This window comes from Leuresthes tenuis, unplaced genomic scaffold, assembly GCF_036924035.1.
Source record: "Leuresthes tenuis unplaced genomic scaffold, fLeuTen1.0.hap1 SCAF_19, whole genome shotgun sequence".
Lineage (NCBI taxonomy): Eukaryota > Metazoa > Chordata > Actinopteri > Atheriniformes > Atherinopsidae > Leuresthes > Leuresthes tenuis.
Window position 1 is genome coordinate 27,809,879 of NW_027325373.1, and position 23,614 is coordinate 27,833,492.

General features: G+C 42.4%; 2 protein-coding genes across 2 annotated transcripts; both read left to right on the forward strand.

Moving 5' to 3' along the window:
* The first annotated feature begins 332 nt into the window (after positions 1 to 332).
* On the forward strand, positions 333 to 8,821 carry spra (sepiapterin reductase a). The gene is made up of 3 exons (XM_072372254.1): positions 333 to 726; positions 2,411 to 2,701; positions 6,840 to 8,821. The coding sequence occupies exons 1-3, from the start codon at positions 411 to 413 to the stop codon at positions 7,028 to 7,030; spliced, it is 798 nt and encodes a 265-aa protein (XP_072228355.1). The 5' UTR covers positions 333 to 410; the 3' UTR covers positions 7,031 to 8,821.
* A 1,368-nt stretch (positions 8,822 to 10,189) lies between these two features.
* LOC140277281 (histone-lysine N-methyltransferase SMYD1-like) lies at positions 10,190 to 23,384 on the forward strand. The gene is made up of 10 exons (XM_072372247.1): positions 10,190 to 10,464; positions 12,282 to 12,458; positions 14,206 to 14,419; positions 14,612 to 14,742; positions 16,623 to 16,661; positions 17,701 to 17,887; positions 17,976 to 18,068; positions 18,158 to 18,321; positions 22,674 to 22,842; positions 22,971 to 23,384. The coding sequence occupies exons 1-10, from the start codon at positions 10,328 to 10,330 to the stop codon at positions 23,121 to 23,123; spliced, it is 1,464 nt and encodes a 487-aa protein (XP_072228348.1). The 5' UTR covers positions 10,190 to 10,327; the 3' UTR covers positions 23,124 to 23,384.
* The last annotated feature ends 230 nt before the right edge of the window (positions 23,385 to 23,614 follow it).

Genomic DNA, 23,614 nt, shown 5'->3' on the forward strand with positions numbered 1-23,614 from the left:
AAATTTGACCATTTACTACAACGACTTACTATTATAAGTCTTCATTGTCACTGTCTGTTTAAATATATATAATATTTTAATTTTAGGTTGCAACTGGTAAAACTAATTCAAAAATTGTGATTTTGCATGTCAGTGAAACAACATTGCTATGATTCATAATTACGATATAGGTTACATAGTTCATTTATAGTGTTAGTAATGCTCCGGACATGTAACAGTCCTTGTGCAACGCTTTGTCGAGACGAATTTTGAAAACACCGAGAGATGGCGACATGGCAACAAGTGGAGTTATATCACCAGTGTAAGCTCCAACAACAGAAGAAGCACTCAGCGCGGTACGTGAACACCTCGCACCGGACGTCACGCTGAAAGCAAACGCAGAGATTTTTCTCCTACCGTATCTGTGCACGATGCCGTTCGCCACAGACCTGGGCCGAGTGCTGTGCATCATAACGGGGGCATCCAAAGGCTTTGGCCGTGCTGTAGCAAAAGCGATGGCTCGGTTGGTGAAGCCGGGCTCGCTACTAGTGCTGGTGGCCCGATCCGGTGACGACCTCCGAGCTCTGCAGGCGGAGCTGTCCGAGTCGGACGCAGGCAAAGCGGGTATAAAGGTGGAGGTTGTGGTGGCAGACGTCGGACAGACGGACGGACTTGAAAGCATCATCAGAACATCCAAAGAAGGTTTTTCGGAAAATATAGATCATGTTATACTGGTCAACAACGCCGGTAAGACTCCGTTACATTTAGTTGATATACGGTACCAGGGACAGTAGCCTAATGGAGCAATATAAGACATAAATATTTTGCTGACAACTTTAGTTACTATTTTGCTTTCTACAAGTTTCTACCATTTTCTTAAAGTTGAATTCAAGCACTTGAAGCAAGTATTTTTAAGATGAATTTTGAAAACTTTCAATAATTTCACCGTGGTGATAAAGTACTTCTACTTAAATTGTAAATACATACTAAAAATGAACATTTAAATTAATCTTCATATGAAGTGTCACCTATCTTCAAATGTTCTTGGCATACTATATACTCTGTAAAAGTTGTATGACTAACAATAAATTGTAAATGAAAAATGTGAAACATAACATTGGTATTTGAAGAAGGCAGTCCATCAGGTTCAGAAGCCTTTTTAATCTAATCTATACAAATCGAAACAAATCATCTTGAGTTGACGTAACAGTTACAACTATTTTCAAGCACTGAGAATTACAGTAGTCCAATCTTGAAGTAACAAATGCATGGAGCAGTTTCTCTGCATCACTCTGAGACAGGATGTTCCTGATTTTAGCAATATTACGAAGGTGAAAGAAGGCAGTCCTAGAAACCAGTTTTATATGTGGGTCAAATGATAAATTCTGGTAAACAATAACGCCAAGATCCCTCACTGTCGCCAAGGAAATACCATCTAAGGTTATAGCTAAACAATTTCTCCCTGAAGCGCTCAGGTCCAAAGAGAACAACTTCAGTTTTGTCTGAATTTAAAAGCAGACAGTTCTGAGTCATCCAGGTCTTTATGTCTTTAAGACAGGCTTGTAGTCTGACCAACCTGTTGGTTTCATCTGGTTTCATAGATAAGTACAGCTGAGTATCATAAGCATAGCAGTCAAAATTGATGTCATGCAGTCTACTGATGTTACCTAATGGAAGCATGTAGAAAGTGAATCGGTCCAAGTACAAGTCCGGTATCAGAGGCTAAGAGGAGATCATTGGTGACTTTCACCAGTGCTGTTTCTGTGCTATGATGCACTCTGAATCCTGACTGAAACTCTTCAAACACCTTATCATAGATGATTACTTTCGTGTGTGTCACCCTCCAAAGCCATTTATCTTTTTGCAACTGAGCTTTTCACCCAACCCTTGCATCATTTTAATGTCTGTTTTCTAATTTTCAAAATGACATTTATTTATACGTTAAGAGATGAATTACAACAAACTTGGAAGCCAGAGTCTGACTCTTTACCACCTTTGACAGCTTGGGTGGGGAATCTTTTCACCTGGATGTAGCATTCAGTCAATGGTGTTGAAAGTGAAGGTATAAGTCTAGCACAATAAGTAGCAATTTGTCAAAGTAATGCAGTGTCCACATACATTTTTTTAATTGGTAGAAAAGTACATACAGAGCAGGAGTCCAACTTGCAACTCCTACAAACCTACAGAGCTTGCAACTCAAACCTCGATGAAAGCACAACACTCAAAAGCAATACTGGTGTCTGGGCTAACTGCTGCTCCTAAACAACCCTTTCTGGGCTTGTTGTGATCATTTTTGTATGACAGATCAACAAGTTACATTTTTTTTAAAGGCCTGGTTCACTCAGTCTATCTTGAGAATATTAGCATAACACTTGTTCACAGAAACAATCAGTGGTATAGTTACACCTACTTTTTTCTGTTCCTCCACCAGCCTCTCTTGGGGATGTGTCTCGTTACACTAAAAGCTTCACGGACATGGCAGAGGTGGACTCTTATTTGTCCCTGAATGTTAGTTCCTCTCTCTGCCTCACTGCCAGAGTGCTGCAAGCTTTTCCACAGCATCCTGGTTGTCGATGCACCGTAATTAACATCTCATCACTATGTGCTCTGCAACCTTTCCGTTCCTGGGTGCTGTACTGCACTGGCAAAGCTGCCAGAGAAATGATGTTCAGGGTGCTGGCTGAGGAGGAGCCAAACCTGCGAGTCCTCAACTACTCTCCAGGTAGGAACAGCACTGCTTCGTAGGGGCCTTGTACACCAAGCTGACTCACAGCTGTTAGACTCACAGCTGTCAGACTCACAGCTGTCAGACTCACAGCTGTCAGACTAACAGCTGTCAGACTCACAGCTGTCAGACTAACAGCTGTCAGACTCACAGCTGTCAGACTCACAGCTGTCAGACTCCCAGCTGTCAGACTCCCAGCTGTCAGACTCCCAGCTGTCAGACTCACAGCTGTCAGACTCACAGCTGTCTGACTCACAGCTGTCAGACTCACAGCTGTCAGACTCACAGCTGTCAGACTCCCAGCTGTCAGACTCACAGCTGTCAGACTCACAGCTGTCAGACTCCCAGCTGTCTGACTCCCAGCTGTCAGACTCACAGCTGTCTGACTCACAGCTGTCAGACTCACAGCTGTCAGACTCACAGCTGTCAGACTCACAGCTGTCAGACTCACAGCTGTCTGACTCCCAGCTGTCAGACTCACAGCTGTCAGACTCACAGCTGTCTGACTCACAGCTGTCAGACTCACAGCTGTCTGACTCACAGCTGTCAGACTCACAGCTGTCTGACTCACAGCTGTCAGACTCACAGCTGTCAGACTCACAGCTGTCAGACTCACAGCTGTCAGACTCCCAGCTGTCTGACTCACAGCTGTCAGACTCACAGCTGTCAGACTCACAGCTGTCAGACTCACAGCTGTCTGACTCACAGCTGTCAGACTCACAGCTGTCAGACTCACAGCTGTCAGACTCACAGCTGTCAGACTCACAGCTGTCTGACTCCCAGCTGTCAGACTCACAGCTGTCAGACTCACAGCTGTCTGACTCACAGCTGTCAGACTCACAGCTGTCTGACTCACAGCTGTCAGACTCACAGCTGTCTGACTCACAGCTGTCAGACTCACAGCTGTCAGACTCACAGCTGTCTGACTCACAGCTGTCAGACTCACAGCTGTCTGACTCACAGCTGTCAGACTCACAGCTGTCAGACTCACAGCTGTCAGACTCACAGCTGTCAGACTCACAGCTGTCAGACTCACAGCTGTCTGACTCACAGCTGTCAGACTCACAGCTGTCAGACTCACAGCTGTCAGACTCACAGCTGTCTGACTCACAGCTGTCTGACTCACAGCTGTCAGACTCACAGCTGTCAGACTCACAGCTGTCTGACTCACAGCTGTCAGACTCACAGCTGTCAGACTCACAGCTGTCAGACTCCCAGCTGTCTGACTCTCAGCTGTCTGACTCACAGCTGTCAGACTCACAGCTGTCAGACTCACAGCTGTCTGACTCACAGCTGTCTGACTCACAGCTGTCAGACTCACAGCTGTCAGACTCACAGCTGTCTGACTCACAGCTGTCAGACTCACAGCTGTCAGACTCACAGCTGTCAGACTCACAGCTGTCAGACTCACAGCTGTCAGACTCACAGCTGTCTGACTCACAGCTGTTTGACTCACAGCTGTCAGACTCACAGCTGTCAGACTCACAGCTGTCTGACTCACAGCTGTCAGACTCACAGCTGTCAGACTCACAGCTGTCTGACTCACAGCTGTCAGACTAACAGCTGTCAGACTAACAGCTGTCAGACTCACAGCTGTCTGACTCACAGCTGTCAGACTAACAGCTGTCAGACTCACAGCTGTCAGACTCACAGCTGTCAGACTCACAGCTGTCAGACTCACAGCTGTCAGACTCACAGCTGTCTGACTCACAGCTGTTTGACTCACAGCTGTCAGACTCACAGCTGTCAGACTCACAGCTGTCTGACTCACAGCTGTCTGACTCTCAGCTGTCAGACTCACAGCTGTCAGACTCACAGCTGTCAGACTCACAGCTGTCAGACTCACAGCTGTCAGACTCACAGCTGTCTGACTCACAGCTGTCAGACTAACAGCTGTCAGACTAACAGCTGTCAGACTCACAGCTGTCTGACTCACAGCTGTCAGACTAACAGCTGTCAGACTCACAGCTGTCAGACTCACAGCTGTCTGACTCACAGCTGTCAGATTCACAGCTGTCAGACTCACAGCTGTCAGACTCACAGCTGTCAGACTCACAGCTGTCTGACTCACAGCTGTCAGACTCACAGCTGTCAGACTCACAGCTGTCTGACTCACAGCTGTCTGACTCACAGCTGTCAGACTCACAGCTGTCTGACTCACAGCTGTCTGACTCACAGCTGTCAGACTCACAGCTGTCAGACTCACAGCTGTCAGACTCACAGCTGTCTGACTCACAGCTGTCAGACTCACAGCTGTCTGACTCACAGCTGTCTGACTCACAGCTGTCAGACTCTCAGCTGTCAGACTCACAGCTGTCAGACTCACAGCTGTCAGACTCACAGCTGTCTGACTCACAGCTGTCTGACTCACAGCTGTCAGACTCTCAGCTGTCTGACTCACAGCTGTCAGACTCTCAGCTGTCTGACTCACAGCTGTCAGACTCACAGCTGTCAGACTCACAGCTGTCAGACTCACAGCTGTCAGACTCACAGCTGTCAGACTCACAGCTGTCAGACTCACAGCTGTCAGACTCACAGCTGTCTGACTCACAGCTGTCAGACTCACAGCTGTCAGACTCACAGCTGTCAGACTCACAGCTGTCAGACTCACAGCTGTCAGACTCACAGCTGTCAGACTCACAGCTGTCTGACTCACAGCTGTCAGACTCACAGCTGTCAGACTCACAGCTGTCAGACTCACAGCTGTCAGACTCACAGCTGTCAGACTCACAGCTGTCAGACTCACAGCTGTCAGACTCACAGCTGTCAGACTCACAGCTGTCAGACTCACAGCTGTCTGACTCACAGCTGTCAGACTCACAGCTGTCAGACTCACAGCTGTCAGACTCACAGCTGTCAGACTCACAGCTGTCAGACTCACAGCTGTCTGACTCACAGCTGTCTGACTCACAGCTGTCAGACTCACAGCTGTCAGACTCACAGCTGTCAGACTCACAGCTGTCTGACTCACAGCTGTCAGACTCACAGCTGTCTGACTCACAGCTGTCAGACTCACAGCTGTCAGACTCACAGCTGTCTGACTCACAGCTGTCTGACTCACAGCTGTCTGACTCACAGCTGTCTGACTCACAGCTGTCTGACTCACAGCTGTCAGACTCACAGCTGTCTGACTCACAGCTGTCAGACTCACAGCTGTCAGACTCACAGCTGTCTGACTCACAGCTGTCTGACTCACAGCTGTCTGACTCACAGCTGTCAGACTCACAGCTGTCTGACTCACAGCTGTCAGACTCACAGCTGTCAGACTCACAGCTGTCTGACTCACAGCTGTCTGACTCACAGCTGTCAGACTCACAGCTGTCAGACTCACAGCTGTCAGACTCACAGCTGTCAGACTCACAGCTGTCAGACTCACAGCTGTCAGACTCACAGCTGTCAGACTCACAGCTGTCAGACTCACAGCTGTCTGACTCCCAGCTGTCAGACTCACAGCTGTCTGACTCACAGCTGTCTGACTCACAGCTGTCTGACTCACAGCTGTCTGACTCACAGCTGTCAGACTCACAGCTGTCAGACTCACAGCTGTCAGACTCACAGCTGTCAGACTCACAGCTGTCAGACTCACAGCTGTCAGACTCACAGCTGTCAAACTCACAGCTGTCAGACTCCCAGCTGTCTGACTCACAGCTGTCAGACTCACAGCTGTCTGACTCACAGCTGTCTGACTCACAGCTGTCTGACTCACAGCTGTCTGACTCACAGCTGTCAGACTCACAGCTGTCAGACTCACAGCTGTCAGACTCTGTGGACCTTTTTTTTCAGCTGATTCAACATGTTGAATCAGCATCACATCTGTCAGTGAGAGAGCGCACTCAATCTGGCTGTTAAGTGTAGCAAATAATTGCACGATAAGGGAGATGGTACTAATTAACAATTATTACAATATTTGGGTTTTAGACATTTTAATTAATGAGTACATGTCTAACTTAGTCTTCTCATTTGAATTAGTATGGATCTCCATATATGAACACTGTATTTTTTTGTTGTTCCCGTGACAACAACCACACATACTGCTGTAAGAAAAGCTCAGTATGTCCTGTCTACTGAATTTCAGTTTTTACTTACGCAATTATTTATTAACTTTATTTTTTCTTGTTTGTTTGTTTTTAACCAGGGCCTCTAGACACAGCCATGCAGGTGGAGGCCAGATCCAAAACAGCTGATCCAAGCACGAAGAGGTCATTTTCAGACATGTTTGCTCAGGGTCAGCTACTCACCTGTGAGGCATCCTGTGCGAAGCTGATGAAGGTACTGCTGGAAGACCGCTACACATCAGGAGCTCACATAGATGTCTATGACGTGTAGACACAGCAGAGTACTTCCTGCCATTTAGCCTTAGGCCATATTAATATCTATGTGTTCCTTGATGACTGAATGAATAATCAGACTTAGTAAAAACTAAACTTACCAAATTCTAAGCATTCCAGAACTGAAGTTCACTTTTCTAAAGTTGCAGTCAGCAAAAGTATGTGTTTGTAAAGACAAAGAAATAACTTTCACAAAGTAAAAGCTATAGTACATGGATAAAAATACATTTGGTCACTCCAATAAACAGTGGTTAGTAACTGTGAGGGTACCAGGCCATTCATTCTCACTTTACCCAGGTCAGGGTTATTTTATTCTTATATTGTTATCTTATTTTTTCTTATCAATGGACGTTCAAAATGGTGGGAGGAAGGTGGAATTTTGATGCTGTGCCTCCATGTTACTACAGCACTTGCCTCTGTAAACATCTCAAACAATAATGGAAGCTTTCTGTTTTCAGTTTGCATTCGGTAAATGAGAAAATATTCATCATTAACATTTGACTTGGCTTTGATCACATGCATGGGAACAGATTAAGAAATAATTGGCTGCATCGTGACAATGATTATGCTCTTTTTTTCTTACGTCATTACAAGCTTTTTGTATTGTTTTTGCTGTACACATTTCATGCCAGTGTTGTTAATACACTGATTTTAGTTCAATTCATAAAAACAAATTGGAAATGTCATGGCTAGAACCATCAAATAAATAAACTGAATTGAATCAGTGCATCCTTTGTGCATAATAACGTTCTTATCTATGATTCATGTCCATTTTCTAAATTTTGCCACTGGCATGTTCTCTGAGCTCAGACTGGAGTTGTGTTAATCATTGTGCTCTTTTGGCTCTGAGTTACTGTACCATTTCCAACTGACTAAACAGAGGTTTTACAATCTGTACTGTTCCTTATCTAAAATTCCTGCAACAAGTAATAAGGAACCAAAATTAGTATTGTGACCATTCGACCTTCATCAACTACACAAATTGATATCAAAAGCCTTTCTAACCACAAACACAATGCAACCAGAGATATTATAATAATAAAATCACCGCAGTTAAGCTAATGAGCATTCTGACCATACAGCAAGCACCAAACATCGCAAGTTCTTTTTAGTCCTCACTAACTTTTCATTTTGTAAGATTATGAACTTAAAACAAAATGCTGAGTGGGCTAAATGGTGCATAACTTGGAATATGGAAAGATACTCTTCATTGTGAGTGCTGGCTCTAAGTTTGCTGGTAGATTAACACAACATTTAATAGGTACTTGCCTAAGGAGCAGACCCTGCATCACTAAGCTGTCAACACTATTACACAAAGATGTGGGAAATAATTTTCTGTTGTTACTTGGATAGCACTAATGTGTGCCAACCCTGATATCTTAAATTGTTGCTGTTTATGTGTTCTCTATGTTCAGTTTACTTCTATGTCATTGTCAAGTCTGTATTCCTTCAATATTACACTATATTATACTAATGTTATACCCGTTCATGATGCTGTTGTTCTTGCTGTGCCCCACTCAGGATCCAAAAATACAGTTTTCTTCTCCTAAAAAAAGAAAGATGTTTTGCTCTTAATGTGCCTTTATGCTGGTTCAAGAGCTTTGATGATTAGTTGGTTAACACTGTTTAGTGCCATTATATTTTCAGTCCACTGATTTCAAGATGACAGAATATTACATTCTCATGTACATGTTGAGTAGGAATTCCTGCTTTTTATCGGTTTACCTGAGGCAGTAGTCCAAATTATTTTTGTCAACTAGACATTGTATGCCTCATTGAAAAAGCAAATCGATTAAAAACAATACAAAAGTAGGTTTGTTGTATTTTTTTCAAGCTTTAATGCTTTTTTTTCACATATGCTATTAAAGCCCATGATAGTGTCAGTCTCAAGATATAAAAAGGAATACAGAAAGAGATGTGGTAACTAGTTTATGCTTACTGACCATTATGTTTTCTAAATATGAGTTATTCATTTAATGTTTAATAACTTAAAGTAATTATGCATATACTCCATCAGTTTATTTAGCAAAATTCATGACATCATGCACATGACATTGTACAGTACTATCTCTGGCATACAAATAGAAATTATGACTCGGTGAATATATTTAGAATTGAATGCCTATCCTCAATGATATTAATCTTTTAAGGCAGATTAATATCATCATTTGAAAAATGTATTATTTAAATTTTTTTTGTCTTCAATTATGAAGGAAATATGTAAATGCTATTCTAAAGAAAACTGTGGATACTACTGTTGTCACAGTGAAGTATTAGACCCAAAAGCAGATGCAAAGGCAAAACAATGGTTTTGGTGTTTATAATGTAGGTAAGTATTGACCTAAAAGTTTTGCTCGGTGCGGCTTTGCACGGGTTTGACAGTCTTAGTTGTGGACTCCAGAGCTTTACTTGGTCTGGTGCAGTGCAGTAGAATCCATGCCAAGTAAGAATGAAATTGTGAAGACAGCGCTACAGTCTGGCACTGTAAGCAGGCATTTATACCAGTGTTGAATAATTAGTAGCAGCTGTGGCCCAACCTCAACAACAGAAACTGATTCTGCAGTGAAATGCAGAGTGAAGGACAGAAGAGAGACATGAGAGAAGGAGGGTAAAGACCCCATTGCCTACCGAGAGGCAGACTCCATGACAACTGTACATTGAAATTGGAAGTTTTGGCTATGATTTAAGCGTTTTTTTTTTTTTGTCCAGAACAAATGTGGTAGACAAAGCCCTTTGAAAACATTGTATGTCCAAAAGTTAGCAATTAATTACAACTATCCATAATGATAATGTTAAATCAAAATAGCAGATGAATTAAAAGTTATAAGGTGAGTAAAAGTAACAGTTTGAAGCTACCTTTGATATGGAAGCTAACATGAAAAAAAAAAGATTGAGACAAACACTGAATCTGTTTGGGTAGCTCTGTTTCTTGTCATGTGCCTCTAACTGACAGTCACAGCTGTCTGGGACCAAAATATCCCAGGAAGAACCAACCCAAACAAGGGGACCCTGACATTCACAGGCTACCTCTTACCTAAGCAAGCCCCAACCACCCCCCTTTTAGTCCCTCTCATTTTCCTCTCCTCACGCCCCCTCCAACTCTGAGGAGGTGGTACAAAAGCCCTAGAGGGGGCAAAATTATTTTTGGCTTTAGCAATACTCAGGCCAAGGAGAGAGGGGACAACTGCTCCTGAAGTGAGAATTTCATCAGTACTCTCCACTCCCTCGGCCCGTCCCACATTCTGCTGCTCTCTCCTTCCTCTCTGTCTCCTGGGTGTTTTGTTTTGCAAGTACAATGACTGTTGGGAACATGGAGAATGCTCAGCTCTTTGATGCCGGGAAGAAAGGTCGAGGCTTGAGGGCCACCAAAGAGTTTAACACGGGAGAAGTGATATTCGCCGAACCCAGTTACTCTGCTGTGGTCTTCGATAGGTATGCACTGGATCATGCATCTACTGGATGTTGTAGTTTATGCATCAGATGGACTGGTTAGGGAACTTGCTATCTAATCACTGAGCATGTTTTTTTCAGATATTGCTGATGCTCTGCAGGTTTGTTGTAGGCTTTAGTCTTTGTCAACTTTCACTGGGCTATGACCTCATATCTAGATTTAAAAAAAACTCATTACACCAGCAAGGGAAGCCTATCAATGTGTAATATGAACCATGACACACTTGGCTCTACCATTACAATGACTCTCAAGCACTTAAATTAGTTTATTCTTGATATCACTCTTAAAAAGTCTTGTGATCTGACATGTAGTGTTCTTAACGTGCTACAGTTGATACCAGAAACACCTGAATGCAACAGGTACTAAAATTTATGGGTAAAGCATCTAAAACTGCTTTATATATGGGATCAAAAAGGGGGCAGGGGCTTTGTGACAATTAGTCTCATGATCACTGATTCACAATGTTTAGTTTTAACTCTGAAAATAGAAAGCAGACCTGCTCAAGATGGTCTGAGAAGGCTGGATGTTTTATAACAGAATATGTCACAGTGACTATAACAGTAGTGCTTTGAGGCTAAATATCTGAGGTTAAAGTTCCAGGAAGATAGATATTAAAAACAAAAACAGTTATTTCTGTTTGATCATCTTCGAATGAAAGTTTGGCATTGCATGCTTTCTTGTAAAGAGTTATTGGAGACTGATACAATTTCCTTTCCTTTGTATTAACTGTGTAAATAGAGTCAACAGGCCATACGCTTATTAAAGCGTAATGTCTGAAGTTAGTACTATATTTAGTACTATTTTAGGCTAAATTTGTTCTTCTTGTGTAATGTCCAGATGTTTCTCCATCTTCAAGAGGCTCTTTTTCTCAAAGCAGGAACTCATCAAAAAGTGGTGTGCTGTATCAGCAGTTTTAGCATTCTGTAGCATGCCGTTTGTGACGCATGTGCTGTTCTGACTTTTACTTTAGGTTGTGTGGATACTGAAGCTAAGTATTTGCTATTGTTTGTCATTATGATAGATTTTCTGACACAGACCTGATAAGACAGTTTTAGAGCCATGTAAGAGATGGGGGTACAGGATGCGAGCCCCACAGGCTCTGCCCAATATTTAACTGTCCTAAAAGTTTCCAGAGAGAAAACAACTCCTTGCTTTAAACTGTTAAAGGCATCAAGAAGTTTGTTCACAGTTGTTTGGACAGGCAAAGAAGACTGAAAAGACTGTTTACACAAAGACTGTAGACACTGCTGTGGGTTTATTCACACACTGTTCTGTTTGTTGTTGGCAGCCAAGCAGCAGAAAAAAAGTTGACCAAGGTTTTGTGCTATCATGTTATAAAAGCTTGTTTGCATAAAGTCATGTATTTATCATGAGTTTAAAAATAGCCTTCAGTTAAAATCCATTGTTTTACTTTATTAATATGTTCATATGTTTTTTGTTTTAGTAGACATATCATGAATAAAATAAGCAGTTTTGCAGTAGTTTCTCCTTTTCTGAAAATTTGAACAGGTAATGTTGTTAACATTAGATATAGAGTATTTTTGTTTTTTTACTTGTGCTTTTAAACTGTAGTTTGTGTTTATTGTAATTTGTTATTTTTCATTGCATTCGATGTTTTCCTGCTAAAAAGGGACCAGACAAACTACAGTAACTTTTATCTATGGCAAATGTAACACTAATACACAGGACCTGTTAAGTAGTCAGTGAATAGGAGAAACTTTCTCAGTTTTTTCCCCCTGTTCTCTTTATCATCGAAAGACAGTTTTAGAGCAATTGTATAGTCAAGTTTCTCTATCAGTTTGGCCACCCAGGTGTGCCACAGCTGTTTCCGGCATCAGGGCAAGCTGCATCGCTGCGCTCAGTGCAGGTTTGCTCACTATTGTGACCGAACCTGCCAGACTGCATGCTGGGATGAACACAAGCAAGAGTGTGGAGCCATCAAGAAGATAGGCAAAGCACCCAGCGAAAATATTCGGTAAGAAAAAAGGGTTCATCTGAAATTAACCTGAGAGGTGGCTGCTAGAAATAAATCAGTTACAAGAAAAAAAGGAAAATTTAAAAAAAAAAATGTGGTCACTTGTGGTTAGTTGGTAATCAAGATCCAGAACATGATTTCCAATCATTTTAGTAACTTGATCATTTCCTCTTGCTGCCCTCATCAGGCTAATATTGCCATGGCTGAAAAAACAAAGGGAGCTCAAATGCATAATTCTATAACATAAAATAAACATTACATTTTTGTGAAGGTAATTCAGGCCAAAACAGATTCAGAGGAATGTGGAGAGGTGAAATGAGTAGGCAGTCTTGAGTTGACAACAGGAAACTGATGGGCAAGGGGGGTGGCAAAAACAAGAGGAAAAAAAGATTCAGAAATTGATGAACTGTCACAAAAATTGACTTATGATCATTGTGATCCATGACACCTAAACACATGAAGGCTTAATCTCTTGACTTTGTAGTGGACTCCTAGATAATAAATCCTGATTCCTTCCTTGATGCAGACTGTTTATTTCTGCTATTGGGACTTTGACATGAGAAAGGTGTGCATAGATGATTCCTACTGCCTTTGGTGATGGCTGACTTTTCCTTTTTTACACTTACATTTCAGCTTTGGTTGAAATGACGCTTAACTACTCTATAGAGTGCCATGACATTAGGTAGAAAACTTCATGCCTCTCTCAGGATAACTTTTAAAAAATACTACTAACATACTTTTGCTGACACACAGCTCAAAATATAAAAGTAGTACTTCTGTTGGTTGTGAAAAAACCTGTAAAAACAGCATATTACACTAGGATGGTGAACTTGGTTAAACATAATACTTTGAAAAGCAGCTGCTAAATTATCAGTTAGAAATATTGATAGAATAGAATAGAATAGAATAGAATAGAAAAACTTTATTCATCCCCCAGTGGGGGAAATTCAAATCAGTCGAGTAGCTCAAAGAAATTATAATTATAATTTTGATATAATATAATATGATATATACATATATATATTATCATATATGATCATTATGATAATTGATATATTAGTTTGCTGAACAGTTTAATTGACTGTTTAGTTCAATTACACATGCAGGCCAAAATTCACATAAACGAAGAGACACCATATTTAATAGTATACTTAACATGAATGTACAGTTCACATTCACATTGTTCTCTTCTTGACTATGACTGTGCATATCATCGTACCACATTTTTTATTGCATTTATAATACTTAATGGAGTCTTGCATTTGGTATGATTAAATGAGGCATGCAACCAGCCAATCTCTTAGATTATTGTTGGAAAAGGAGCACATTGTTAATGTTCTGTTAGTTTTGTGGGTGTTTATTGTTGTAATAATTGGAAAGAGCATGCTGACACTCTTTTCAAAAGTTTATGTAAATCATAACAACAACTGCCAAAACAAACATAGTATCTCCTCAACACTCCCCACTACTCTGCAACTTCCCCTTCCATAATAAAAGCTTCAGTTAAAATGCACAAACTAACTACCAGTACCTCATTTGCAAGAACATAGGTGTTAAATATTGAATGACTAAGGATCACTTGATTAACAAATGGTGACCAAAAATTAAATACCTTCTCAGTTTGAATTAATTGCTGGCTTATCCATCAATCTCAACTCTGATCATACTACACAAAGTTGCAGTGTTTGATCTATACTTCTGTGGCAACACTAACTGGCTTATACCTACCCTGTTGTCCTCTGCCCAGCCTGGCAGCTCGAGTGCTGTGGCGTATACACAAGGACAAAGGCATTGCATCAGACAGTCAACTAATATCAGTGGACCAGCTGCAGGACCACGTTGATGACCTGGCTGAAGAAGACCTGAAGAGGCTCAAGACCGATGTGCACAACTTCCTGGAATACTGGTCTTATGGAAGGAAGCAGCACTCTGTTGAATATATCTCTCACATCTTCAGCATTGTTAGTGCAGTTTATTGTGCGACTGTTCCTTGGGCACAAGGCCAAGAAATTAATTAAGAAATTAACCTTTGCTATGTCTCTATCATGCTCACTGTGGACACCCCCCCCCCCCCCCCCCTCCCACACACACACACACACACACACACACACACACACACACCCACACACACACACACCCGTCTGTCTCTGTAGATCAAGTGTAATGGATTTACGCTCAGTGACCAGAGGGGTCTGCAGGCTGTTGGAGTAGGTCTTTTTCCAAACCTGTGCCTGGTCAACCATGACTGCTGGCCCAACTGCTCTGTCATCCTCAACCATGGAAAGTAGGTATTGAAGCTACTACTCCAGTAAGTAGTAAACAACTTTTATGTTGTGGGCCATCTTTTGTATCAATCAAATAATGATTGAAGTAACACACCCTGAGCGGTTGATGATCTGTTTACCACTTACATTGTAATAATCACACACAATTCTATTCAATAATCTGACATTCCCAAAAGGGATTTTTTTTCTGTTGCAATACTACTGCACTACCTGTGTTTGCTTTTACTACCTGACACTGAACCACTTTGCATTTGTCACTTCATCTTCTTGTCTTATAGTTCTGTGATAGTTATAGTTTTTGTTTTTATGTCTGTTTTTAAAACAAAATGATGAGCTGCACCATATGGGCCCAAGGGAAACAAAATGTCAGTACAGTGTATATTAGAACATGACTGTTTTGACGAATAAATTCTCTTGAGTCTTAAGCTTTAGTATATAGCTAATAATAAATATAATAAACTAATAATAAATATATACCATGGAGAAAACAGTCAAAAATCATAAAAGAGAATGCAGGAAAGCTGAACGTAAGTGGAGGAAAACAAAGCTTCAGATTCACTATGAACTGTACAAACAAAGCCTGCACAGTTAGAACAATGAGCTGTGCAAGGCCAGACAGCTGCATTTATCTGAAATTATTAATAAGAATGCCAATTCTCAAACTCTGTTTGCTATGGTTGAAAAATTCACAAATCTTCCTAAACAGTTAAACCCAGACCTCCTCTCCACTGAGAAACTTTTTTAGTCAAAAAATCTGAACAATTAGACAAAACATTCACGCCACACAGACCAACAAGAAAACGAATCTGTGTCTAAAACCTAGAACTAACTCTGACTTTATGTCACAATTTAATATTATTGATTTAAAAATCCTGGAGGAAACAGTTCGGCATCTGAAATCAACACCTTGCACTCTGGACATAATACCATCTGACTTTTTAAAAACAGTTTTTACCTCAGTAGAAAGTGATCTCCTACAAATAGTAAACAGCTCACTGGCATCAGGCATTTTTCCCAAGTCACTAAAGACAGCTGCCATTAAGCCACTCCTAAAGAAGAGAACTCTAGACGCCTCTGTGATGAACAACTACAGACCTGTCTCTAACCTCTCTTTTATATCCAAGATTATTGAGAAAGTTGTATTTAACCAGCTCAATGACTTTCTGAATGAAAGTCTCGATAACTTTCAATCAGGCTTCCGCCATCATCACAGCACTGAAACAGCTCTGGTCAAAGTGTTAAACAACATTAGGTTGAATACTAATTCTGGTAATGTTTCAGTCCTGGTTCTGTTGGATATCAGTGCTGCGTTTGAAATCCTGTTGCACAGGCTGGAAAACTGTGTTGGACTTTCTGGAGCGGTCCTTAACTGGTTCAGGTCCCATTTAGAAGGCCAGAGTTATTTTGTTACAATTGGCAGCTATGAATCTGAGCGAGTGGCCATGACTTGTGGAGTCCCCCAGGGGTCAGTTCTTGGACCTCTTCTGTTTAACTTGTATATGCTCCCTTTGGGTCAGATATTGCAGAACTTTAACATCAATTACCACAGACATGGAGACGATACACAACTTTATGAGTCTCTGTCACCAGACGACTGCAGCCCAGCAAACGCACGTGTCAGTGTCTGGAGGAAATAAACTCCTGGATGAGAGAGAAGTTTCTATCAAATATATATAAATATAACTTTATATATGCATATATGTATAATGAGCTTATGGAAATGAATACATACATGTATTATTGGAATACACAATATATTATTTGACCAAAAAACAAGTACAATTGTAAATGGCAGAATGTGGATCAAATTTGCTTGTTGCTGCTTCATCTTAGACAGTCAGTGTAACAGACTACTGATTACATTTCTTGTCTTTTGCAGCCAGTCAGCTCTGAGTTCTACTCTTCACTCTCAGAGGAGGTACGTATCGCAGATGTTTCCAACTCAACTTTTGTCATAAAATCTATAACCTTTAATGAAAACTACCTGCTTCACATTATACACTATCCAGGCTGAAAATTGTGCTTGCTAAATTAATTTAAAAACTCATTATTCTTTCAGTACTCTTGAAGCTAAACACTACTTTCAGGCTACAGATCTTTTTTTGTGAATAAAGCATTGCTTATTAAAGCAAGATGTTCCATCCCTCCATTTCCTATACCCACTTAATCCAATGCAGGGTTGTATGGGAGACATAAACATATTTTAGTTGACACTGGGCTAGCGGTGGGTACACCCTGTACAGGTCACTAGTCCATCACACTTTTGGTTTCCTTAGTTTTCATTTTCATACAATGTTTTGTACCTTTTGTATTATTTTGGTCATTGATTTTCTGTCTGCTTGCTTCCTGTTTTGTTTTTTTGTTAATCCTGGTCTCAGTTAATTTCTAGTAATTTTCTGGTTTCTATGTTGCACCTGGTTTAATTTTCTCATTACTTCAGCTGTCTTCCATTTGTTAATTATCCCTCAGTCCATATTCTCCTGGGTTTCAGTTTTTTCTTGCCAGACTATTCTATGTAAGTTGTTTGTTAGTAGCTCAGGTCGTCCATGTTCTTCCTGTGTGTTTCTACTGTATTTAGTCAGTCTGTTTCTCTTTCTCTTTTTAGTTTTTGTTTGCAGTTTTTTTTAGTTCTTGCTCTAGTCACTATTTCATTTAGTTATTTCAATAAACCCTTTTTTCCCATTACATCATTAGTTCCTCCTTCCTAGTATTTCTGCATTCTGGATCTTCAATATCCCAACCTCCCACTCCACACCGCTTTATGACACACAGAGACAAATGATATAAACAATTATGCTCACACTTACTCCTAGGGACAATTTAGAATAGCCAATTAAGCTTTAATGCTAACAGTGGATTTACCCAACTGTTTTTGGATGGTGGGAGGAAGAACACAGGTAGAATGTACAAACTCCACACAGATACACCCCAGCTAATCCAATATTCCTCTCTTCTAGGATTGAGCTTCGAGCTCTGGAAAAAATTGCTGATGGTGAAGAGCTGACCGTCAGCTATGTAGACTTTCTTAACCTGTCTGCTGACCGCCAAAAACAACTGAGGGAGCAATTCCACTTTGAGTGCACCTGCAAGCATTGCAGCGAGCGCATCAGTGATGATTTGATGACTGCAGTTGCAGATGGCAAAGTTAATGGACACACGAAACTCTTTTGCAAAATTTTCTTAGTTTAATTTTGTAAAGTAGCTTTTCTCCTTTACTTTGTCTCACTCACAGCCCTCTGCTGATAAGGTGAAAGAGGTTACTGCCTTCAGCAAAGACTGTCTTGAGAAGATTGAAAGGTCCCGTACTGATGGTGATTACAATGAGGTACACCGCTGTGCTGTGTAGTTGACTGTTTCTGTTTGAGCAGTTTTGACTCCTTTGGTCCAACGATGGCCCTCTCTGTTCTCTTTCAGGTGTTGAAATTGTGTCGTGAGTGTCTGGAGAGGCAGGAGAATGTCTTGGCTGAGACTCACTTGTATAAACTGCGTGTGCTCAGTGTTGTCAGTGAAGTACTCTCATACTTACATTTGTTCCCTGACGCTGCAGACTACACCCATAGAATGGTGGAAGGATACACGTAAGTGCTGACAGAGTGCTTTGACCTGGGGTTGGAAAAATTCTACTTACCTACAATGATATGAAAAAATCAGTATTCATCAGAATTTCTGTGAAATGTTTGATATTGAAGTAAAACATTATCTGTTCACATGCTGGAAAGCCTGGATGTTGGGGCAGTCAATTTTCTTTCCTAATTTCATGATTTTCCTTGGTTGAAAGTCTCATCAGTTAGTCTAAACTACTATAGAAGGACATATTAAGCTTTTTTGTGGTTTTCATAAAGTAGTCAGTAAAGTAAGTTTTTTATTCAGACCCCTCCTCTATCAGTACACTTCATTATGTATAATTTTTAGTTGATTCATATTCAAATTTTCCCATCCATCCATCATCTACCGCTTCTCTGGGGATCAGATCGCGGGGGCATGCAGCTTGAGCAAGGTGTTCTCAGGTCACAACATGTCCTGGGTCTTCCCTGGGGTCTCCTCCCAGTGGGACATGCCTGGAACACCTCACCAGGGAGGTGTCCAGGAGGCATCCTAACCAGATGCCTGAGCCACCTCATCTGACTCCTCTCGATGCGGAGGAGCAGCGGTTCTACTCCGAGCCCCTTCCAGATGACCGAGCTCCTCACCCTATCTCTAATGAAGAGCCCAGACACGCTGCAGAGGAAGCCCATTTCGGCCGCTTGTATTCACAATCTCGTTCTTTTGGTCACTACCCACAGCTCGAGACCATAGGTGAGGGTAGGACTGTAGATTGACCTGTAAATTGAGAGCTTCACCTTCTGGCTCAGCTCCTTCTTTAACAAGACAGGCTAATGGAGAGCCCGCATCACTGCTGACTCCATTTGTCCCTCACTTGTGAACAAGATCCTGAGATATTTGAACTCCTCCACTTGGGGATGGAGCTCATTCCCAACCCAGAGACGGCATTCCACCCTTTTCTGGCTGAGGACCACGGTCTCGGATTTGGAGGTGCTGATCCTAATCCCAGCCACTTCACACTCGGCTGTGAACCACTCTAGTGAGAGCTGAAGATCACCACCTGACAAAGCTCACATAATCCATTCATCCGTAAAAAGCAGGGACCCGACTCTGAGGTCGCCAAACTGAACCCCCCCATCGCCCTGGCTGCACCTAGAAATTCTGTCCATAAAATGTGGACCAAACTCTGACACCAGTCATACAGAGACCGAACAGCCCCTATCAAGGGGTACAACACTCCATACCCCCAGAGCACCCCCCACAGGACTCCCCAAAAGACACTGTCAAATGCCTTTTCCAAGTCCACAAAACAGATGTAGACTGGTTCGGTGAACTCCCATGCACCCTCCAGGACCCTGCTTAGGGTGTAGAGCTGGTCCACTGTTCAGTGGCCAGGATGGGAAACCACACTGTTCCTCCTGAATCCGACGGATGACTATCCGACGGATGCTCCTCTCCAATACCCCTGAATAGACCTTAACCAGGGAGGCTGAGGAGTGTGGTCCCCCTGTATTTGGAACACACTCTCCGGTCCCCCTTCTTAAAGAGGGGGACCACCACCCTGATTTGTCAGTCCAGATGCACTGTCCCCGATGTTCACGCAATGTTGCAGAGGCGTGTCAACCAAGACAACCCTACAACACCCAGAGCCTTGAGTAACTCCAGCCAGACCTCATCAGGCCTTGGCACTGAGGAGCCTTTTGACCACCTCGGCAACCTCAGCCCCAGAAATGGGAGGCCCCATCCTAACTCTGCTTCCTCATCAGAAGGCATGTCGGTGGGATTGAGGAGGTCCTGGAAGTATTACCTTCACTGACTCACAACATCCCTAGTTGAAGTAGGCAGAGCCCCATCTCCACCATACACGGTGTTGACGGTGCACCGCTTCCGCCGCCAGTTGGTGGACCAAAATCTCTTCGAGGCCGTCCGGAAGTCGTTCTCCATGGCCTCACCGAACTCGTTATGAACAGTCCATGACGACCACAGAAGTCCAACAACAGAACACCACTCTGATTCAGATCGGGAGGACCGTTCCTCCCAATCAGCCCCTTCCAGGTCTCATTGTCATTGCCCATGTGAACATTGAAGTCCCCCTGCAGAACAAGGAAGTCTCCTGTAGGAGCACTCTCCAGTGCCTCCTCCAGGGACGCCAAAAAGGGTGGGTACTCTAAACTGCTGTTTGGTGTGTAAGCACAAACAACAGTCAGGACCCGTCCCCCCACTGGAAGGTGGAGGGAGGTTACTCTCAATGTGCAGGCACACCTGGGGGGCAATGAGTAAGCCCACATCTGCTCTCACACTACTCAGCCTCACAAGGAATGTTTAGTCCAGGGTTTTAGAGAGGAGGCTCCGACCAATTGTTGACAATTGGTTCAGGAGGAGTAGTGTGGCTTTCACCCAGGTTGTGGAACAGTGGACCAGATCTTTACCCTTGCAGAGATACCGAGGGGATCATGGGAGTTTGACCATCCAGTCTACATGTGTTTTGTAGATTTGGAAAAGACTTACGACTGTGTTCCCAGAAGGATTCTGTGGGGGGTGCTGAGGGAGTATGAGGTACCAGAGCCACTTTTACGAGCTGTCCGGTCCCTGTATAACCAAAGCAAGAGCTGTGACCGCATCCCTGGCACTAAGTCCAACTTATTTACAGTGCGTGTTGGACTCCGCCAGGCCCCTCGTAACCCATCCTGTTTGTGATTTTAATGGACAGGATCTGAAGGTGTAGTCATGGAGAGGAGGATGTCCCTTTTGGGAACTTCAGAATCATATCTCTGCTTTTTGTGGATGATGTGGTTCTGTTGGCTTCTTCAAGCCAGCACCTTCAGCATGCACTGAAGTGGCCGGGATGAGGTTCAGCTCTTCCAAATCCGAGGCCATGATTATTAACTGGAAAAACATGGAATGCTCTCTCCAGGTTGGGGATGAGTCCTTGCCTCAGGAGTTTAAGTATCTTGTTCACAAGTGATGGCAGGTTGGAGATGGACAGATGGATTGGGCCTTCGTCTGCGGTAATGATGGGGCAGCTCTGGTCCATCGAGGTGACAAAAGAGCTGAAATGGATGGTGAAGCTTTCAATTACTGGTCCATCTTTGTTCCAACCCTCACCTATGGTCACGAGATCTGGATAGTGACCGAAAGAATGAGATTGCGGATACAAGCAGCTGAAATGGCTTCAGAGATAGGGTGAGGAGCTCGGACATCCGGAGGGAACTCGTGTAGAGCCGCTGTTCCTCCGCATTGAGAGGAGCCAGCTGAGATGCTTCGGGCATCTGGTTAGGATGCCTCCCAGTCGCCTCTCTTTGGAGGTTTTCTGGTCATGTTCTATGGGGTGGAGGCCCCAGGGCAGACCAAGGACTCACTGGAGGGATGTCCCTTCTGGCCTGGGAACACCACAGGATCCACCAGGAGGAGCTGGAGTGTGTCACTGGGGAGAGGGATGTCTGGGTTTCTCTCCTGGACCTGTTGTCCGCATGACCTGACCTTGGATAAGCAGATTAGAATGGATGGATGGATGCTTTAAAGGGGTAATTTACAATATCAGAGTGATCATAAAATTGTGGGAAGGTACATTTCTTTTTTGCAAAATGGAAAAAGTTTTTAACTAAAAAATCTATTTTCAGAGTTGGCCATCCAACCAGAATAAGTGAGCAGAGATAGAAATGAACTTGATCAAGAACTTAACTCACTCCAAGAAGTCCTCTGCCGAGATTAGCTGAACTGATCAAAAAGAAGACCAATCAGCAGCACTTCATAAACCAGGCCTTTATGATAGAGCAGCTACACAGTAGTCACTCTGAACAAAAGACACATGATATTCTGTTTGCTGTATGTCTGAATTCTTATTAAAAGGTCTCAGGGAAAAGATTATTTTATCTAATGAGATGATAATTGAAGCCTAGGGGTAGAACTCTAAGCACAATGTCCAGTACAGCACATCAGGCACTGCTCATGACCTTGCTAATACCATTCCCACTGTGTAGCATGGCAGTGATAGTGTGATCCTATGTTCGATCCTAAGGTTATTTTACAGCAGTAGAGACAGAGAGTCTGGTCAGAGTTGACAACAAATATAAAGAAAACTTTCTCATGAATTGAGGCTAGATAGAATGGTTCCCTTTTAGCTCAACAATGACTTGAATTGTGCAGCCAAGACAATACAGGAGTGGCTTGGGGCTTGAGTTATGGATCTAGTTTCTTTTTCTAAATTAGAGTTAAACTTTTGATCTACATACGTCAGCCAAAAATCAGCTAAAATATGTTTTGACTTTGCCATTATGGGTTAACTACACAATAAAGTGAACAATTTCAGTATAATTTTTTAAAGACAATATATTTATCCAAAGCTCAGACTATAGTTTTGACCCGGCTTCGCCTACTTTTTGGATAGGAAGTTGTACCGGCCCAACAATGCTCAATTGGGGATGGCCATTATGCGAGCAGGTGTCACCCACTGGCATGCAGGGCAGATTGAAATGGGCCATAGTATGATCTGCAAGGCCTATGGCATCCTGATGGTCACCCATGGACCCAACCACTCCATCACTAGGGACCTGGAGGTATTTCATACTGTATATTACTGTATGATGTGAGTGGGTAATTGTTACATACTGAAACCATGCAACTCCTAGCTGCATATTTTAAATACTTGTTTTATTGTGCAAACACAATTCTGTCATGCTTTCAGTCCATGCGCACGCAGACTGAGATGGAGCTGAAGATTTTCAAGCAGAATGAGAATGCTTATCGCAACATGAGAGATGCTGCTCTGAAGAACCAGCCCGTGGCCAGCAGCGACTCTGCTGATGAAAACATCAAAGGCTTCCTCAGCAAGCAATAATTACCTTAAGAACTCATAGTCCTATCAGTAACAACTCCTGATAATGGCATGATGCAAATTTTAAATGTTGAGGCATTGACAAGTATATATACTGAATGATTTCACACTGGTCCCTGTACAAGTCTTTGAGTCATACTTATTGCACAGCATCTTCAATAAAACTGGAGATACTTGTGCAGTGGTTGCTTACTACCAAACATCAATGATTTTTAATGTATCTTCATATTTATGAATGAAATTAGCATTAAAATTGACTTTATATATAAGGATTCTATATTGCCAGTACCAAAAAGTCAAGATAGCAAGACAAAAATCCAATTAACCACCCCATGCATTGAACAAAAGATTATATCCAACAAAGACAGCAAACACAACTCAAATAATCACTCCAACTCAAGGAATACAATTATACAAAATCTTCAATAACTCCATAACTACAATACTCATTGGTGAGGCACACTCCATCAAACGAGAGATCAAGCCCAGGTTTT